The sequence below is a fragment of the Thunnus albacares genome, chromosome 8 (genome assembly GCF_914725855.1).
Source record: "Thunnus albacares chromosome 8, fThuAlb1.1, whole genome shotgun sequence".
Taxonomy (NCBI): Eukaryota; Metazoa; Chordata; class Actinopteri; order Scombriformes; family Scombridae; genus Thunnus; species Thunnus albacares.
The window spans coordinates 15,976,334-15,991,491 of NC_058113.1; the positions used below are offsets into that span (position 1 = coordinate 15,976,334).

The 15,158-nt window shown below is 38.8% G+C and overlaps 3 protein-coding genes across 3 annotated transcripts; all 3 read left to right on the forward strand.

Annotated features, from left to right (window-relative positions):
- The first annotated feature begins 608 nt into the window (after nucleotides 1-608).
- Nucleotides 609-5,954, forward strand: hsc70 (heat shock cognate 70). Its single transcript, XM_044358688.1, has 9 exons — nucleotides 609-773; nucleotides 2,051-2,255; nucleotides 2,451-2,656; nucleotides 2,948-3,100; nucleotides 3,561-4,116; nucleotides 4,269-4,471; nucleotides 4,592-4,790; nucleotides 4,941-5,173; nucleotides 5,381-5,954. The coding sequence occupies exons 2-9, from the start codon at nucleotides 2,051-2,053 to the stop codon at nucleotides 5,585-5,587; spliced, it is 1,962 nt and encodes a 653-aa protein (XP_044214623.1). The 5' UTR covers nucleotides 609-773; the 3' UTR covers nucleotides 5,588-5,954.
- Nucleotides 5,955-6,480: 526 nt separating this feature from the next.
- On the forward strand, nucleotides 6,481-9,492 carry LOC122987087 (chymotrypsin-like protease CTRL-1). The gene is made up of 7 exons (XM_044358742.1): nucleotides 6,481-6,600; nucleotides 6,813-6,916; nucleotides 7,040-7,119; nucleotides 7,214-7,295; nucleotides 7,434-7,614; nucleotides 7,814-7,944; nucleotides 9,081-9,492. The coding sequence occupies exons 1-7, from the start codon at nucleotides 6,555-6,557 to the stop codon at nucleotides 9,240-9,242; spliced, it is 786 nt and encodes a 261-aa protein (XP_044214677.1). The 5' UTR covers nucleotides 6,481-6,554; the 3' UTR covers nucleotides 9,243-9,492.
- Nucleotides 9,493-12,061: 2,569 nt separating this feature from the next.
- Nucleotides 12,062-14,754, forward strand: LOC122987083 (chemokine-like receptor 1). The gene is made up of 2 exons (XM_044358732.1): nucleotides 12,062-12,456; nucleotides 13,101-14,754. The coding sequence occupies exons 1-2, from the start codon at nucleotides 12,447-12,449 to the stop codon at nucleotides 14,177-14,179; spliced, it is 1,089 nt and encodes a 362-aa protein (XP_044214667.1). The 5' UTR covers nucleotides 12,062-12,446; the 3' UTR covers nucleotides 14,180-14,754.
- The last annotated feature ends 404 nt before the right edge of the window (nucleotides 14,755-15,158 follow it).

Genomic DNA, 15,158 nt, shown 5'->3' on the forward strand with positions numbered 1-15,158 from the left:
TTTAATCTCCACCTCTGAAAAACTTCAAATGTGTCTTTTGTGCAAGTACATAAATTAATGTACACTGCTACCAAGTTGTATTTCTAGTGAGCTAATAATATGAGCTACCTCAAATTTCAGTCCCTACACTGCAGATGGTATTAACATCTGACTGAGATTTGAGGGTTTTTTTTTACTATTCTCAAACATCTATATAAGACAAAGTGCACACTGAGTGTGTATGTACATGATTACAGAGGTTTAAGGCTATCAAGAGTTTTTCAGAATATAATAGTGAAGTATTAACATGTTTTGTTTTGATTTTTTTTTTTTTTAAGGTTCATCAGTAACACTGTATTGTTCCAGGTCCCAACACTTGATCACACTGTGAGCATATGAACATTATCCATGTTCAGGAACTACTTTTCCATAAAAGAGCAATGCTCACATAATAATGCAAACCCAGGTTTGGTTTGGATGTCAAATCAAAGCTTCATTCCTATTTTAGTCTAGCATTTTCATTTTGCTCAAATATCACCTTTCTTTCTGGGAATTCAAACAGTCAATAGGCAGACACATGGGCCTAGAACTTTCTGTGGTGGGTCACCTGACACCCTGATGGACTGTGCTCTATATAGACTGGGAAGCAGATACACTCGTCCTCTTAGTCCACCTACCAGGAGAGAGAAAGGAGTGCTGGAGAGGAGCTCAGGCGCTGGTGTTGTGTGCTGGGTGAACACAAAGGACCACTTTAACTCAGTAAAATCTCAAGTGTCAACATCTGACAGCTCAAGGTAACCCCCTCTAAAAGGAGCATTGCACTCAGCCTGGCTTCATAGTCTGTCTTGCTTGCTGCTTTAAGATCCTAACCGCCAAATGTGAGAGACATTTCAAAATACATGAGGTCTGCATGGTTCCTGTCAAACAATGGCATGACAGGTTGAGACAAAATCCTATGAAAAACCACAAAGTTCATGTGAGTGATTGTCCGGAAAACAAGACGTCTATGTGAATGATTTGTCACAATAGTGTCAGTTTGCTTCTGCAGGTTCCTCTTTATCAGCAGAAATTAGTGAGTTACACAATACAGCTAGGGTATAATACAAACACCCGCTGCTTGTAATGGTATGCACATCTTCCAACATATTATTTTGGTATTGCACATGGCAAGTTTCAGACTTGGGTGTAGACCAATAGATGAAGCAACAGCACCACATCAGCATTTCCTGTTCTGTGTTACACAACTGTATAACAAGTGATAATTCAATAACCTGCTCTGGATCCAGCAGTTCTGGGACAGTAAAGGAACAAACGTTCTACTGTCACTCCTGAAACATACAATCTAAAAAGTATCTAAACTTCTGCTTCGAAAAAGTTTTTTTTTCCCTGCCTCAGTCTGCTGGTGTTATCAGAGTGCAGCAAATATGTTGACTTATATTTACAAGTATTTATAAATATTATATATATTTGTAACTCCACCTCAAAGCTGTAGTTTTCTGTGGTTATTTTTGTTTTTAAGCCCTTTATTTCTATAGAAACATGGCAGGTTATGCTCATTAGTCATTGATAGATGATCCCTGCCTTTTTAGCCACCTTCCATTCATTTCCATGAGGATACGCTGATACTTAATATAGTTACTGTAAGCTATTTGGAGCCAGCTGTCGGAAAATAGACACACTGATCACTGCTCCAGGATCAGTACATCACATTTCACAAGCCAGACTGTGACAGTGTTATGTTGCCGAGGGAGGACTGGGAAGAGGTGGTGTGGAGAGTGAATTGAAGGGCAATGTAACATAGCCCGGTCATTTGGTTTCAAGTGTCAGGAGGTGGTTTAAGCTGCTACACCAATGACGCCCCTAAACGTAGCTGAGCCTCACATGGCCGTGCATCTGTAAATAACAGAGACAGGTACATCTTTGTATATATGCTATATGTGGGCTGTACATATGTGGGTGCTCACATGTTTTGAAAAAAATCCTTGTCAAAACATCTGTATGCCACTGGTACATACAACAAAATAACAAAACAGGGCTACCATTTTTGCCATGTTTCTTTTGTTTATCTCAGATGTCTAAAGGACCAGCAGTAGGCATTGATCTGGGCACCACATATTCCTGTGTGGGCATCTTCCAGCATGGCAAAGTGGAGATCATTGCCAATGACCAAGGAAACAGGACCACACCCAGCTATGTGGCCTTTACAGACACTGAGAGACTGATTGGAGATGCTGCCAAGAACCAGGTGGCAATGAACCCCACCAACACTGTATTTGGTAAGGACTGCAACACCACCACACTACAGCCTCAAGAACAAAAAATATTTATTATTCTGCTCAGTGTGTTTATAACTAATATTTTTGAAGGGAAAAAAAATTCTACACTATTTATTTAACTCTGTGTATTTATATATACTGCAAACTTAATATATGACTTGTGCTGTCTTATTTGTTCTCTAAAATCTACTTCAGATGCTAAGCGTCTGATTGGTCGTAAGTTTGACGATTCTGTGGTGCAGTCAGACATGAAGCACTGGCCCTTCAAGGTTGTGAATGACTCATCTAAGCCCAAGATGGAGGTTGAATACAAGGGTGAGATCAAAACCTTCTTCCCTGAGGAGATTTCCTCAATGGTCCTCACCAAGATGAAGGAGATCTCTGAAGCATATCTTGGCAAGGTAGCTAATAAATAAATGTATAATACTAAATTTGAAATGACCTAGGACAGTTTGGTTTTATGCATATGCACACTTATGAAGAATCTGCAACTGTACCTATTATTAACAGCTGTATTTATAACAAGTACTTTCTGCTGCCTCAAAAGACATTGTGAGAAAAAGTCTCTCAAAGTGCCTTTGCTGCCTCTAATTGAGGTTTTTCAAGTTGGCAACAAACTAAAAGTTTTAAAAAATAGATTAATACGAACCCACAAATGCTATTTGTTGATACAAGATCTTAATATCTTACAGCCTGTGAACAATGCAGTTATCACTGTTCCTGCTTACTTCAACGACTCTCAGCGTCAAGCCACCAAAGATGCTGGGACCATTTCTGGGCTAAATGTGTTGCGCATCATCAACGAGCCCACTGCTGCAGCCATTGCATATGGCCTAGACAAAAAGGTAACTTTCAAACCTTAAAGGAATACTCCACCAATTTAGCATTGCACTCCTATAACATTGTAAACCCACAATAGTCAGTTTTTTTAAAAATTGATACGGCAGAACCAGAGATATCATATTTTTTATTCCACACATTCTTCCTCCTTGTCAAAACTTGTCGCCTACATTACCCACATTGTTACTAGACTGCGGACTGTTTAGTGGGAGATTTGGGTGTGTTATGCTACTAGCAGCTAATGTAGCCTCAAGCTGCCAGCCTAAAGCACAGATGAGGAGAGGGCTACAGAGGTCTGGTAACTCCTTCTTTCTATCGCCACACCTCAGACTTTTTTAGTTTTCAAACTTGTAGTTTTCAGTCCCAACAGATGCAACACAGCTCCCTCTAGAGCCACAAACCACAAGTTCCCCTTTAATCTATTTTTATTTTTATATTTGTAATGCTTTCCATCATTTATTTCAGGTTGGCGGTGAACGTAATGTCCTCATCTTTGACCTTGGAGGTGGTACTTTTGACGTGTCAATTCTGACCATTGAGGATGGCATCTTTGAGGTCAAGTCCACAGCTGGTGACACCCACTTGGGTGGTGAGGACTTTGACAACCGCATGGTTAACCACTTCATTACTGAGTTCAAGCGCAAGTTCAAAAAAGAAATCAACAACAACAAGCGAGCTGTGCGTCGTCTGCGCACAGCCTGTGAGCGTGCTAAGCGCACCCTCTCCAGCAGCACTCAGGCCAGCATTGAGATCGATTCACTCTTCGAAGGAACAGACTTCTACACTTCAATCACCAGAGCCCGTTTTGAAGAGCTTAATGCAGACCTGTTCCGTGGAACCCTCGAGCCTGTGGAGAAGGCCCTGAGGGATGCCAAGATGGACAAGTCCCAGATCCATGACATTGTCCTGGTGGGTGGCTCCACACGTATTCCCAAGATTCAAAAGCTGCTGCAGGACTTCTTCAATGGCCGTGACCTCAATAAGAGCATCAACCCAGATGAGGCTGTGGCCTACGGTGCAGGTGGATATCTCTATTGCAATTAGTCTGATGTTTATTGCCTAGTTGTATTACTATTTTTGTATAAATTCAGTTGCACAAAGATCATAAAGTGTTAATGTTAGAATGTTCTACTCGTCATGGCATTAGTTTCACAATTTGGAAAATCTTCACAGCTGTGCAGGCAGCCATCTTGGCTGGTGATAAGTCTGAGAATGTACAGGACCTGCTCCTGCTGGATGTCACACCCCTGTCCCTGGGAATTGAGACCGCTGGAGGAGTAATGACTGTCCTTATCAAAAGGAACACCACCATTCCCACCAAGCAAACCCAGACCTTTACCACCTATTCAGATAACCAGCCTGGTGTGCTCATTCAGGTAGAGAAACCTCAAAGTATATTTCTGGACAGATAACTGTTCACTCCCCATTTCTCCAGTATATTACAATTACTGAATGTATTCCCTGCATCAGAATTTGACTTTAGCATTTTTTTTCAGGTTTATGAAGGTGAAAGAGCCATGACCAAGGACAATAATATCCTTGGCAAGTTTGAGCTTACCGGTATTCCACCTGCTCCCAGAGGGGTCCCTCAGATTGAGGTGACCTTTGACATTGATGCCAATGGCATTCTCAATGTGTCTGCAGTGGACAAAAGCACTGGAAAGGAGAACAAGATCACCATCACCAATGACAAAGGTACATGACCATATAAAATATTTATCAGACTAAGAGCCTTAAAAGGCCCATGTAGCTCAAAGGTTGAAAGGAAGCTGCATGTGAACAGAGAGAATAATTGAATAAATATTGAACAAGGTGTACTGAGCTTTGTATTTCTTCCTCCTGTAGGGCGACTGAGCAAGGAGGACATTGAGCGCATGGTGCAGGAGGCAGAGCAGTTCAGGACTGAGGACGAGGCCCAGAGAGAAAAGGTCACTGCCAAGAACTCCCTTGAATCTCTGGCCTTCAATATGAAGAGCACTGTGGAGGATGAGAAGCTTCAAGACAAGATCAGCCCTGAGGACAAAAAGACCATCGTGGACAAGTGCAACGAAGTCATTGCCTGGCTGGACAGGAACCAGGTAAATATTCATGGAATGGACCATGAATGTTTATAAGAGACAAAAGTTCCTCTTTGGCTCAAATTGTGAAAATGGAGATGTTACTACACTATGCTAACAATTTCTTCACTTCCGTTTTACATCATTTTTATACAGTCAGCAACTACAATATGTAACAACTCAAACATTTTTCTGTCATATTAATTCTTTGTTATTTCTGTTATCCAGATGGCAGAGAAGGAAGAGTACGATCACCACCAGAAGGAACTAGAGAAGGTGTGCAACCCCATCATCTCCAAGCTTTACCAGGGTGGTATGCCAGGAGGGATGCCTGGAGGAATGCCTGGAGGAATGCCAGGAGGAATGCCTGGTGGCTTCCCTGGTGGAGCTGGAGGAGGCTCCTCCTCTGGCCCAACTATCGAGGAGGTCGACTAAACACTGTGTTGACAGTATTGTGATTTCATATCCCAACATACAAATGCTGTCTTAAAGCTATTTTCTTAGCCAGAATATGCATTAAATGAAAACAAGATCAGAGGCTCATGTGGACCTAAATTCTTTCTATAATATTTGTTCAAAACCTCAGTTCAGTATGTGACAAATCTAAGCAACTAAATCTGACACTTACACACAGTAACAATATTTAGTCAAATAAAAGGTAGTCAAATTCAAAAGTTTGTTGTCTTTGTATTTATTTCTCCACTGATGAGTTACATGACATCAATAAATCATCTGTTTTTACCTGTGATTTTTATACATAAAATGAATAAAGATCACCAATGGGATTCTGATTTGCAGTATACACTGTGTGTTTTGTGTGATTTTGTGAAGATAAAACTTCTTCCTGTGAACAGACCGTAAAAGTACTGATAATAATCATGTTTCCTGTACATTAGCTTACAGGAAATATTGCCACATTTTAAAAATACGTGATACCAAAAGATGTTGCTGATGTTGTGGCCATATGTTGAAACAAGTGAAAAGGGTTTGAAACAAGAATGCAAACAAGGGCAAATACAGCTTAACACACTGACTGTGGTGCAAATACATCCTAAACATTATTTCAAGAGCAATAATAGTAATAACAAGAGGCGGTGTTGTTGCTTCTTACTGATGGAATAATTACACAACAATTTGTTTGCTAAAAGCCATGACCCATGTGTACAAGAGCAGTGCAAACAAATGCATAAGACTTAGTGAATGACAGTTTTAGCTAGTAATTTCAAGTGCTTATCACCAGATGTTCTTTTCCCAGTCTTATCACACTTGTTCAGAGCGAGTACCTATAGTATGGAGTGCTACACATGGAACTCAGGGTCAAGTCTGTTACATACACACATATAAAAGCCAGTTTCCCACACAGCTGAGACCCAGGGACGTGAATCACGACCTAGACATAGCCATGTTCTTGTTCGTCAGTTTTTTTGCCTTTGTGGCCACTGCGTTGGGTAAGTCACTGGCATTTTACCACCAAATGATGTATTTTTCTGTGAAAGATTTGTCTGTGATTGTGTGGTAGCAATTGCAGGCATTATTCAAAATGTTTGATTGTTTGCACATTTATAAGATTGTAAACACTTGCAGTCTGACACTTGATGGTATATAGATTCCATATTTTGGGGAAAGCAGATACTTAATTGATTTTATGCTTGGGCCAAAGGGTGTGGAATACCTGCTATCAAGCCCCAAGTGAGTGGATACAACAAGATTGTAAATGGACAGACCGCTGTGTCTGGGTCCTGGCCCTGGCAGGTTTCACTTCAGGTAGCCTAAGAAATGCCCTCTCCATCCCCACTATAGTTTTGATACACTCTCAACACTTTGTGTCATTTAAATGATGCTGTTTCATGAATCAATGAATGCAAGTATGCATCTTCTCACTCCTAGGATGGCAGGGGATTCCACTTCTGTGGTGGATCCCTGATCAACGAGTACTGGGTTGTTACTGCTGCTCACTGCCGTGTGTCGTAAGTAACTCTCCACTGTGTCTAGCATCCACACGAGAAAAATCCCAACACTGCCGTCACTGTAATTACTCGTCTTTGTTATTTTTTTCTCCAGACCTAGAAACCACCGGGTAATCCTGGGAGAACATGATCGTCAGTACAACAGTGAGCCAATTCAAGTCAAGACCATTTCCAGGGTAAGCAGCTCAATAACACATTGTTTTCTTTTTTTGATAAAAAATAAACCTTTTCCTCAGTCAGTTCCTGGGTATATGTGTCAAAGATGCAAAACCACACTATATTTGCTTATGATTTATTCTCACCTTTCCAAACAGGCCATCACTCACCCCTACTACAACTCCAATAACTTCAACAATGACATCACCCTTCTGAGGCTGTCTTCCCCAGTACAGATGACATCTCGTGTGTCTCCTGTGTGCCTGGCCTCCTCTAGCACCAGCATCCCCTCTGGAACCCAGTGTGTCACCACTGGGTGGGGCAGGACTGGCCAAACCTGTGAGTGAGAAACTGCTTTCGAATCCTTACAGGCAGGGTACATTTACAAACACACTTAAGCTTACAAAGGTATGAACAGTTCCATTTCCACAAAGGAGAAATATAAAAGGCACAACAAAATATACACAATACCTCAAAGATAGATGTAAGAGATTGATTTGTGCAGCTAGCCTCATCTCATTTACCTCTCTATTCCCAGCAAGCCCCCGCTACCTCCAACAGACTGCACTGCCTCTGCTCAGCCCTGCTCAGTGCAAGCAGTACTGGGGTACTAACAGAATCACTGATGCCATGATCTGTGCTGGCGCTTCTGGAGTCTCCTCCTGTCAGGTAAAAAAAAACATTTTAAGGCCTGAAACAGAGATCTGTGAGGAAAAAAAGCATTTCTTTCAAAACAGCAATTAGCTGCAAGTCAGTTTTTAACCTATTGTTCATAATAAGCCAATAATGAATATATTTTTAATATGTTTGTGAATTGCAAATAGTAAATAATTTGCTGATATTTCATAACAATATCTTCAAGAATGTGTTAGTAATATACAAATAAATGAGCAATTATTTATGTTTATTTGCAAATTATAAAGTATCGATATTTCAACAGTAAACCATTAGAGGTGAGAATTATTAATTAACCCCTACATGAACATGTACATAACGGTGAATGATATACAGTGACAACTGTACAGTAAATACATACTATCCAATTCGTTAAAGGATAGGTCTATATATGCAAATGTTTTTAAGAATACATAAAAGCAGTTGTTACTGTCTGAGCTGTTTTGAATATTTTGGAAACAAGCAACCAGTAAGGCAAAAAATTACCTCATCATTAACTTAAATGACTTGATTATGAAAGTTTTACCAAAATATATGTAACACTTTTGTTTTTGCTCCTATTTTTCATGAGTTGAAATAAAAAATTTAAGACTTTTTCTATACACACAAAAGACTTCTTTCTCTCAAATTTTGTTCACAAATTTTGATTAAATCTGTGTTAGTAAGCACTTCTACTTTGCCAAGATATTCCATCCACCTGACAGTTGTAACATACCAAGATGCTGATTACACAGCATGATTATTGGCCAGGTGTGCATTGGACTGGTCACAATAAAAGGCCACTCTAAAATGTGCAGTTTATCTTGAAAAAAGACGTTTATTAGGCACTGAATTATAGATTTCACATGACTATGGATTTCATTGCTTTCATATTTTTGTTCAGTGTAAGTTATTCTTACTCAAGACTGATGTTCTTGCTGCATATCTGTTTTCCTGTTTTTGATTACATTTAAAACTAATGGCCAGCCCACTTCCTGTATAAAGCTGCTGCACAGAATACAAGGCCCCCTTAATACATCACTATCAAGCAATATCAAGAGTTTGATCTAAGGCTTTAACAAGGGATCCTAAACTATGTCCCAATGCATTCTCTTAAAAGTTAATATGAAAACATATTTGTCTCATTTTAGGGTGACTCTGGTGGCCCTCTGGTCTGTGAGAACAGTGGAGTGTGGTCACTTGTGGGTATTGTGTCCTGGGGCACCTCTAACTGCAACGTGCGCACCCCTGCCGTGTACGCCCGTGTGTCCTACCTGCGGAGATGGATTGACCAGATTGTTGCTTCCAACTAACGTGCAAAGTGCAAACACAGAAAATCTGCAATATACTTGTGCTTACATGTATCCCCACACTTCATCATCCTCCTCCTCAGTGTGATCAATGAGTGTCGGGTTAACAGGATGAATGCAGCATTAATACCAGCTGTCACAGGGATGTTCGGCTACTAATTCTATTGAGTTCGATTGGTAGCAACCACTCACTGTACTGCCATGTTTGGTACATTTGTGAGAAATCATGCATAAAATATAACTCTCAAGACCACTTGTGTTGGCTCTCATGTTTTTTAAACAACACTATAGGTCATAAATTTAGCCTATTTAACCTATAGTTACGTTTGAGTGACAGACGCTAGCTAAGGGCCATCGTTATTATGACACAGTTCAGATGACATCAATATAAGGTGACTTGGGTGGTTGGCTAGGTTGGGTGGATGGCTAGATAGTTAGTTAGATGGCAAAAAGTCAACTTTGTTGACCATTGTTTCCTTCCCATTTCAACCACTGTTCACTTCCTGTTTCAACTGCTTTTCGCTTCCCACTTCCAACCAGGATTGTCATGTTTTCAATGGCGAGTTGGTACATTTTTAAAAAAAATCTTAACATGGTGTTTACTGTTGCTATGATGACAAAGGTTGCAACTCTAAGGAAGCAGAAACCATTTGTTTCCAATCTGGATTCATGAGGGGTAGATCTATTCACAACAATATTCACCTAGCACTTGATCTCTTAGATTATAGATATTTAATAGAAGATGTTTATTTCTAGCCTTTTATAAAGCATTTGATTTAATATTCCATTGTTTAAGGTTACTTGGTTTTGGGGATACATTTTGAAACATAATAGAATCTCTTTATGGAAATACAAATAGAAATACAAATCTCTCAACCGGGAGGTAATCACCTTGACACCAAATGACAATCAAATGTGGGGTTAAACAGGGCTGTCCTATTTCTCTATTTCTTTTTATAATAACTACAAAAATGCTTTCTATCTTTATTAAAAATTCAGATATTGCTCCATTTAGATGCACTTGGGAAACCAGTTATCATCAGCCAGTTAGCAGATGATACAATCATCTTTGAAGCAGCTAATTGAAGTCCCCAAGATACTACATTTGATTCATACTTTCTCCAAAGCCTCTGATCTAAAGCTAAATTTGAACAAATGTGAGTCAATGCCAATCCATCAAGGTCATTTAACTGAGGCATACAACATTCCTATAAAATCCGCCGTTAAATACTTGGGTAGGCATATATCTAAAAATTCAACTGACAGTGAAAATATAGATGCGTGGAAGGTAATTGATGAATGCTGAACTAGACTTAACTCATGGTTACTGAGAGACATAAGCTTACTGGGTTGAATCTTTTTGACTATAATGGAAAGCATTTCAAGGTGTATCTATCCAACATAGTCAATGGCTATTCCAAATGGTGCTATTAAAAAAATCAATCGGGTTAATTTTGATTATATCTGTAAAAGGAAAATTCACCGTCAAGAGAGCAGAGATGACCGAAGATTTCAAAGATGGAGGCATAAATTTTGATGTTATAAATGGAACCTTTAAAATCAGTTGGTTAAAATCTTTTCTGAACAACAATAACTTTTGGTACCATATTCCCAGTGAAATATTCAAAAGATTGGGTGATTTCACTATTCAAAGACTCCCGGTTAAATTGTTAAATTATCCCTTTTTCACCAGCAGGTCCTTTTATATTGGAAACTCTTATATAGTCACAATTTCACCCCACAAAATACACCAATATGGAATAATAGATATATCACAATTAAAAACAAATCACAAGGACTGGATGGAGAAAGGAATTTGGTTGGTGATTCACTCAGTTGATAGTAGTGGCTGTATCATGTCATATGAAAATTTCTGCCTTGGATATGATTTAACTGGCAACCATAACATATTTAAATATACAACTAAAGCCAATCCCCAACTCTATTATATGTTTAATTAAAGGAATTGTAACAAATTCTTCTCCTATCACCCCTCGTCTCCTATAACTTTTAGAAACTCAATCTCACAAATCTATTCAAAAAGTCCTTCTAACATGTTACAAACAAAATATCTAAAATTCCTCATAACTCTCAAGGCAAAAGAAGTCCATTTTATAATTTTAAATAGAGTGTATCCATCTGGTGAATTGTTACAACAATGACTTGGAATTAAAACAAACAACTGTGTATTTTGTGATGACACTTAAACTACTGATCATCTATTCTTCCAATATATTCTGAAGCATTATGGCTTGATGTACATGATGGGCTTTACTCAAAGGTTTTTCAACTTGAAAACTTTTCTCAAAAGGATATTGTATATGGACTTGTCATAGACAATAGAAAAGATGACTTTCTGGTTACAACATTATTATTCTTGGAAATTTTTATATACACAAATCAATAGTCCTATTTCTGGTTTTCTGGTTCTGGGGCGCAGGTACAAATGATCTATGTGGTCATTTAATTTGGAGGACTTGTTGGAGGGTACCAGGTATTCCTCATGTTGTAGGGGACATACTGTAAATCTGTTTACACATTCACATGTGGGGACTTGCTTCCCATTTGGGGACAAAAAGCAAGTCCTCATAAGGTAAACCATTCTCAATTTTAGGGTAGAGACTTAGTTTAAAGTTAAGGTAAGGTTAGGGTTAGTTTAAGGCTAGGTTAAGGAAAGTAGTGGTTATAGTGAGGGTAAGTCTCCAGGAATTTCCTCTGAAGTTGTGTGTGTGTGTGTGTGTGTGTGTGTGTGTGTGTGTGTGTGTGTGTGTGTGTATGTGTTGGAGGGATGTGTGTTTTATAGGGGGACAGGGGGCTGACAAGGGGTATTGTGAAACATATGACAAAAAAGTATTTTAAGATACTTGTCAAAATGCAAATAAAAAGTAGCCAAGTTTAAAAAGGTCTGAATGAATTCAACTTGGTAGAATAGAGGACAAATTAACCACAAGGGCTTTTACACAATAACAAATACTTTCCAATATAATGAAATATACAACATAAGTACCCGCCAATATATACTAACCTTGACAAACTTATTTCATTTTTTGTTCAGACTGTAGTGCAGTGACATTGCAGCAGAAGTACTATTTCATTGGCAGCTGCATGCACTGAGAAGGAGGAGTAATCAGTGAGAGAGAATGACTAAAGGCTATACAGGATACAGATAAGCTTAGAATTGAGACTGACCCTCGCTGCAACAGAAAAATGGGGACTGGTAAGATACTTACTTAGAAAAATATTGCATTGCATCTTTCTGCAATAACAGAGAGTTGTTCTGACATTATTTCTTGCTAAACCGATTTTAAAAAGGTATGCATAAACCTTATTTTCAGTCAGACTTTTAATATATGGTGTTTTCTGATCACAAGCAAAATTGAGTGGAATGGGTGAGAAAGTCAATTTACAAGTATTAGAGAGTATTCTGTGACTTCCAATCTAATCTAGTACTGTGCAGCAGAGGTCAGTGTTACATAGAATGTCCTTTTATAAAGGAGAACAGTTGCACAATGTAGTTATCATCTACTAAATGGTCTGGAAAGCTAGGACAAAAATGATCTATGATGTGCAATACTGATCCCCTTTAGAAATTAAATTATTAAAAATATTATTGTAATAATAAAGTTAAATTAATTTGTAGGGCATTTAACTTAAAATTACACAAAATTAGAAAATGTTGCTTAAAAAAATTAAAGAAGCATTTGAATATATAATGCTAAAAATACAAAAAGTATGCAGTTAATTAAAATCTGATTACTTGTGTAATCTGGTTATAAAAGCAGTCAAATTCTCGTTTTCTCACTACATGTTGCAGAATGGACCGAGGTTGTCATTAATACGCATTTCTTCTTTGTTCATCAGATAACATCACTGTATCTGAACCAGCTAATGAGGATATGACTGTCAGAATTGTGTGTACAGCCTCTGTAGTCATCTACTGTGTGATCTTCGTGGTTGGGACGGTTGGCAATGGTCTGGTCGTCTACGTGACAGGCTTCAGGATGAAGACAACAGTCAACTCTGTTTGGTTCCTCAACTTGGCACTGGCTGACTTCCTTTTTACGGCCTTCCTGATTTTCTCAATCATTGCTGTCTCTAAAGGTCACCACTGGCAATTTGGACTTGTCATGTGCAAGCTCAACAACTTTGTGGTTGTTGTCAATATGTTTGCCAGCGTCTTTCTTCTGACTGCCATAAGTCTGGATCGTTGCCTGTCCACCTGTGTGGTGGTTTGGGCACAAAACAAGCGTACTGTTCGCAAAGCTCAGCTCATATGTGCTGCTATCTGGTTGATGGCTATAGTCTGCAGCACCCCTTATGCTACTTTTCGCACCCTTAATGCGCGGGACGGGAAGATTCACTGTGCTTATTCTGTAAACAACACACAAAAATGGATTCTTTGCATTTTTCGTTTTGTTATGGCCTTCCTCATCCCATTCCTGGTAATAATGGCCTGTTATGTGGCCATAGGTGTTCGTGCAAGACGCCTGCAGAGGACAAGGCGACGTAGATCTTGCCGAATCATTATCTCTGTCATTCTTGCATTCTTCTTCTGCTGGTTGCCCTTTCATGTTTTTAATTTTATAGAATTAAAGGCTCAGAATAACCCAGAACTCGGCCGCACCGTTCAAATTGGAGGTCCTCTGTCTGTGAGTCTGGCTTTTCTGAACAGCTGCCTGAACCCCATTCTCTATGTTTTCATGTGTGATGAATTCCAGAAGAAGCTTAAGCAGTCTATATGCCTTGTCCTTGAGAGTGCCCTGGCAGAGGATCACCTGTCATTTATGTCATCTCGCTCCCTTTCATCACACTTGTCACGGATTTCCCGGAAGTCTGACTCTTCCTTACCCGTGGAGAGGAAGGGCACACTCACTTCCTTATCCTTCACAGAAGGCAGAATCGTCAACACTGAGGAGAGAGAGACACTGAGCACTGAATAGGAAAAGTAAGGAACAAGCGGAAAATGGTATCTGAAACTGATTCAGACAGTACATCTTTTCACAGTAAAAAAGAAAAAAAAAATACTAGAATGTAATGCCTACAGTATGTGTGATTTTAATGTTTTTATTTTAATTTTGAAGTGCCTATGACTAGTAAGATGTTACTCTGCCTATCTGTTACTTTTGTTGAACCTTCCACCTTCATAGAACATGCAATTTGATTACATCATATAGCTACCAGATCAACTTCAGCCTGAACACGGGTCTAATTAGCCAGAAGCACTGAAAACATCTCTGTGGGTATACTGTTGGTTTAGTATGTAAATATTAAGTTCTTTGTGTAACAATTAATGTAAAACATTTAAAGCTTTCTTTGTATCTGCAAACTGTAACTTTGAAGACATTAGATAAAGATTTGCTTGTAATTCAGTTGATAAAAATACCACCTGTATGTTTGTTTTGTTTGTAAGATTTTGATGCACCAGCATTTTTACCTGTTCACTGAATTTGTCACAAAACATTGAGCTTCAATAATTGAGCTTTACAGATTTCAATACAGTAAATACAAACATTAATGAGCTGTTCTCTTTCTCTTCCTTTAACGCAACAAACATGACTCACTACTCACCATACAGTATGTTATCATACAGGATACCACATATGTGGTATATGCTTGACTGCTTTTGTTTGCAAAATGGAAAGTACCCCATAAATAAGACTACTCAGATGATTTGAGAGCACAGACAGACAAACCACAGCTCTTAGAAACACTTATTCATACATTAGTCCTTATCTTACAAATCGCATAAGTGCACACACTATATTGTTGCACACAGTTCTCTGTATTGCTCAGCTTACAACTTGCAAGATTGTTATCTCAAAAGCACTTCCTTTATGTGCGTTCTGAACTAAAACGTGGTAAGCATTAGAAGACAGCAGAATAGAATAGATAGAAAAGTCCTTATACATTTAGTCTTCG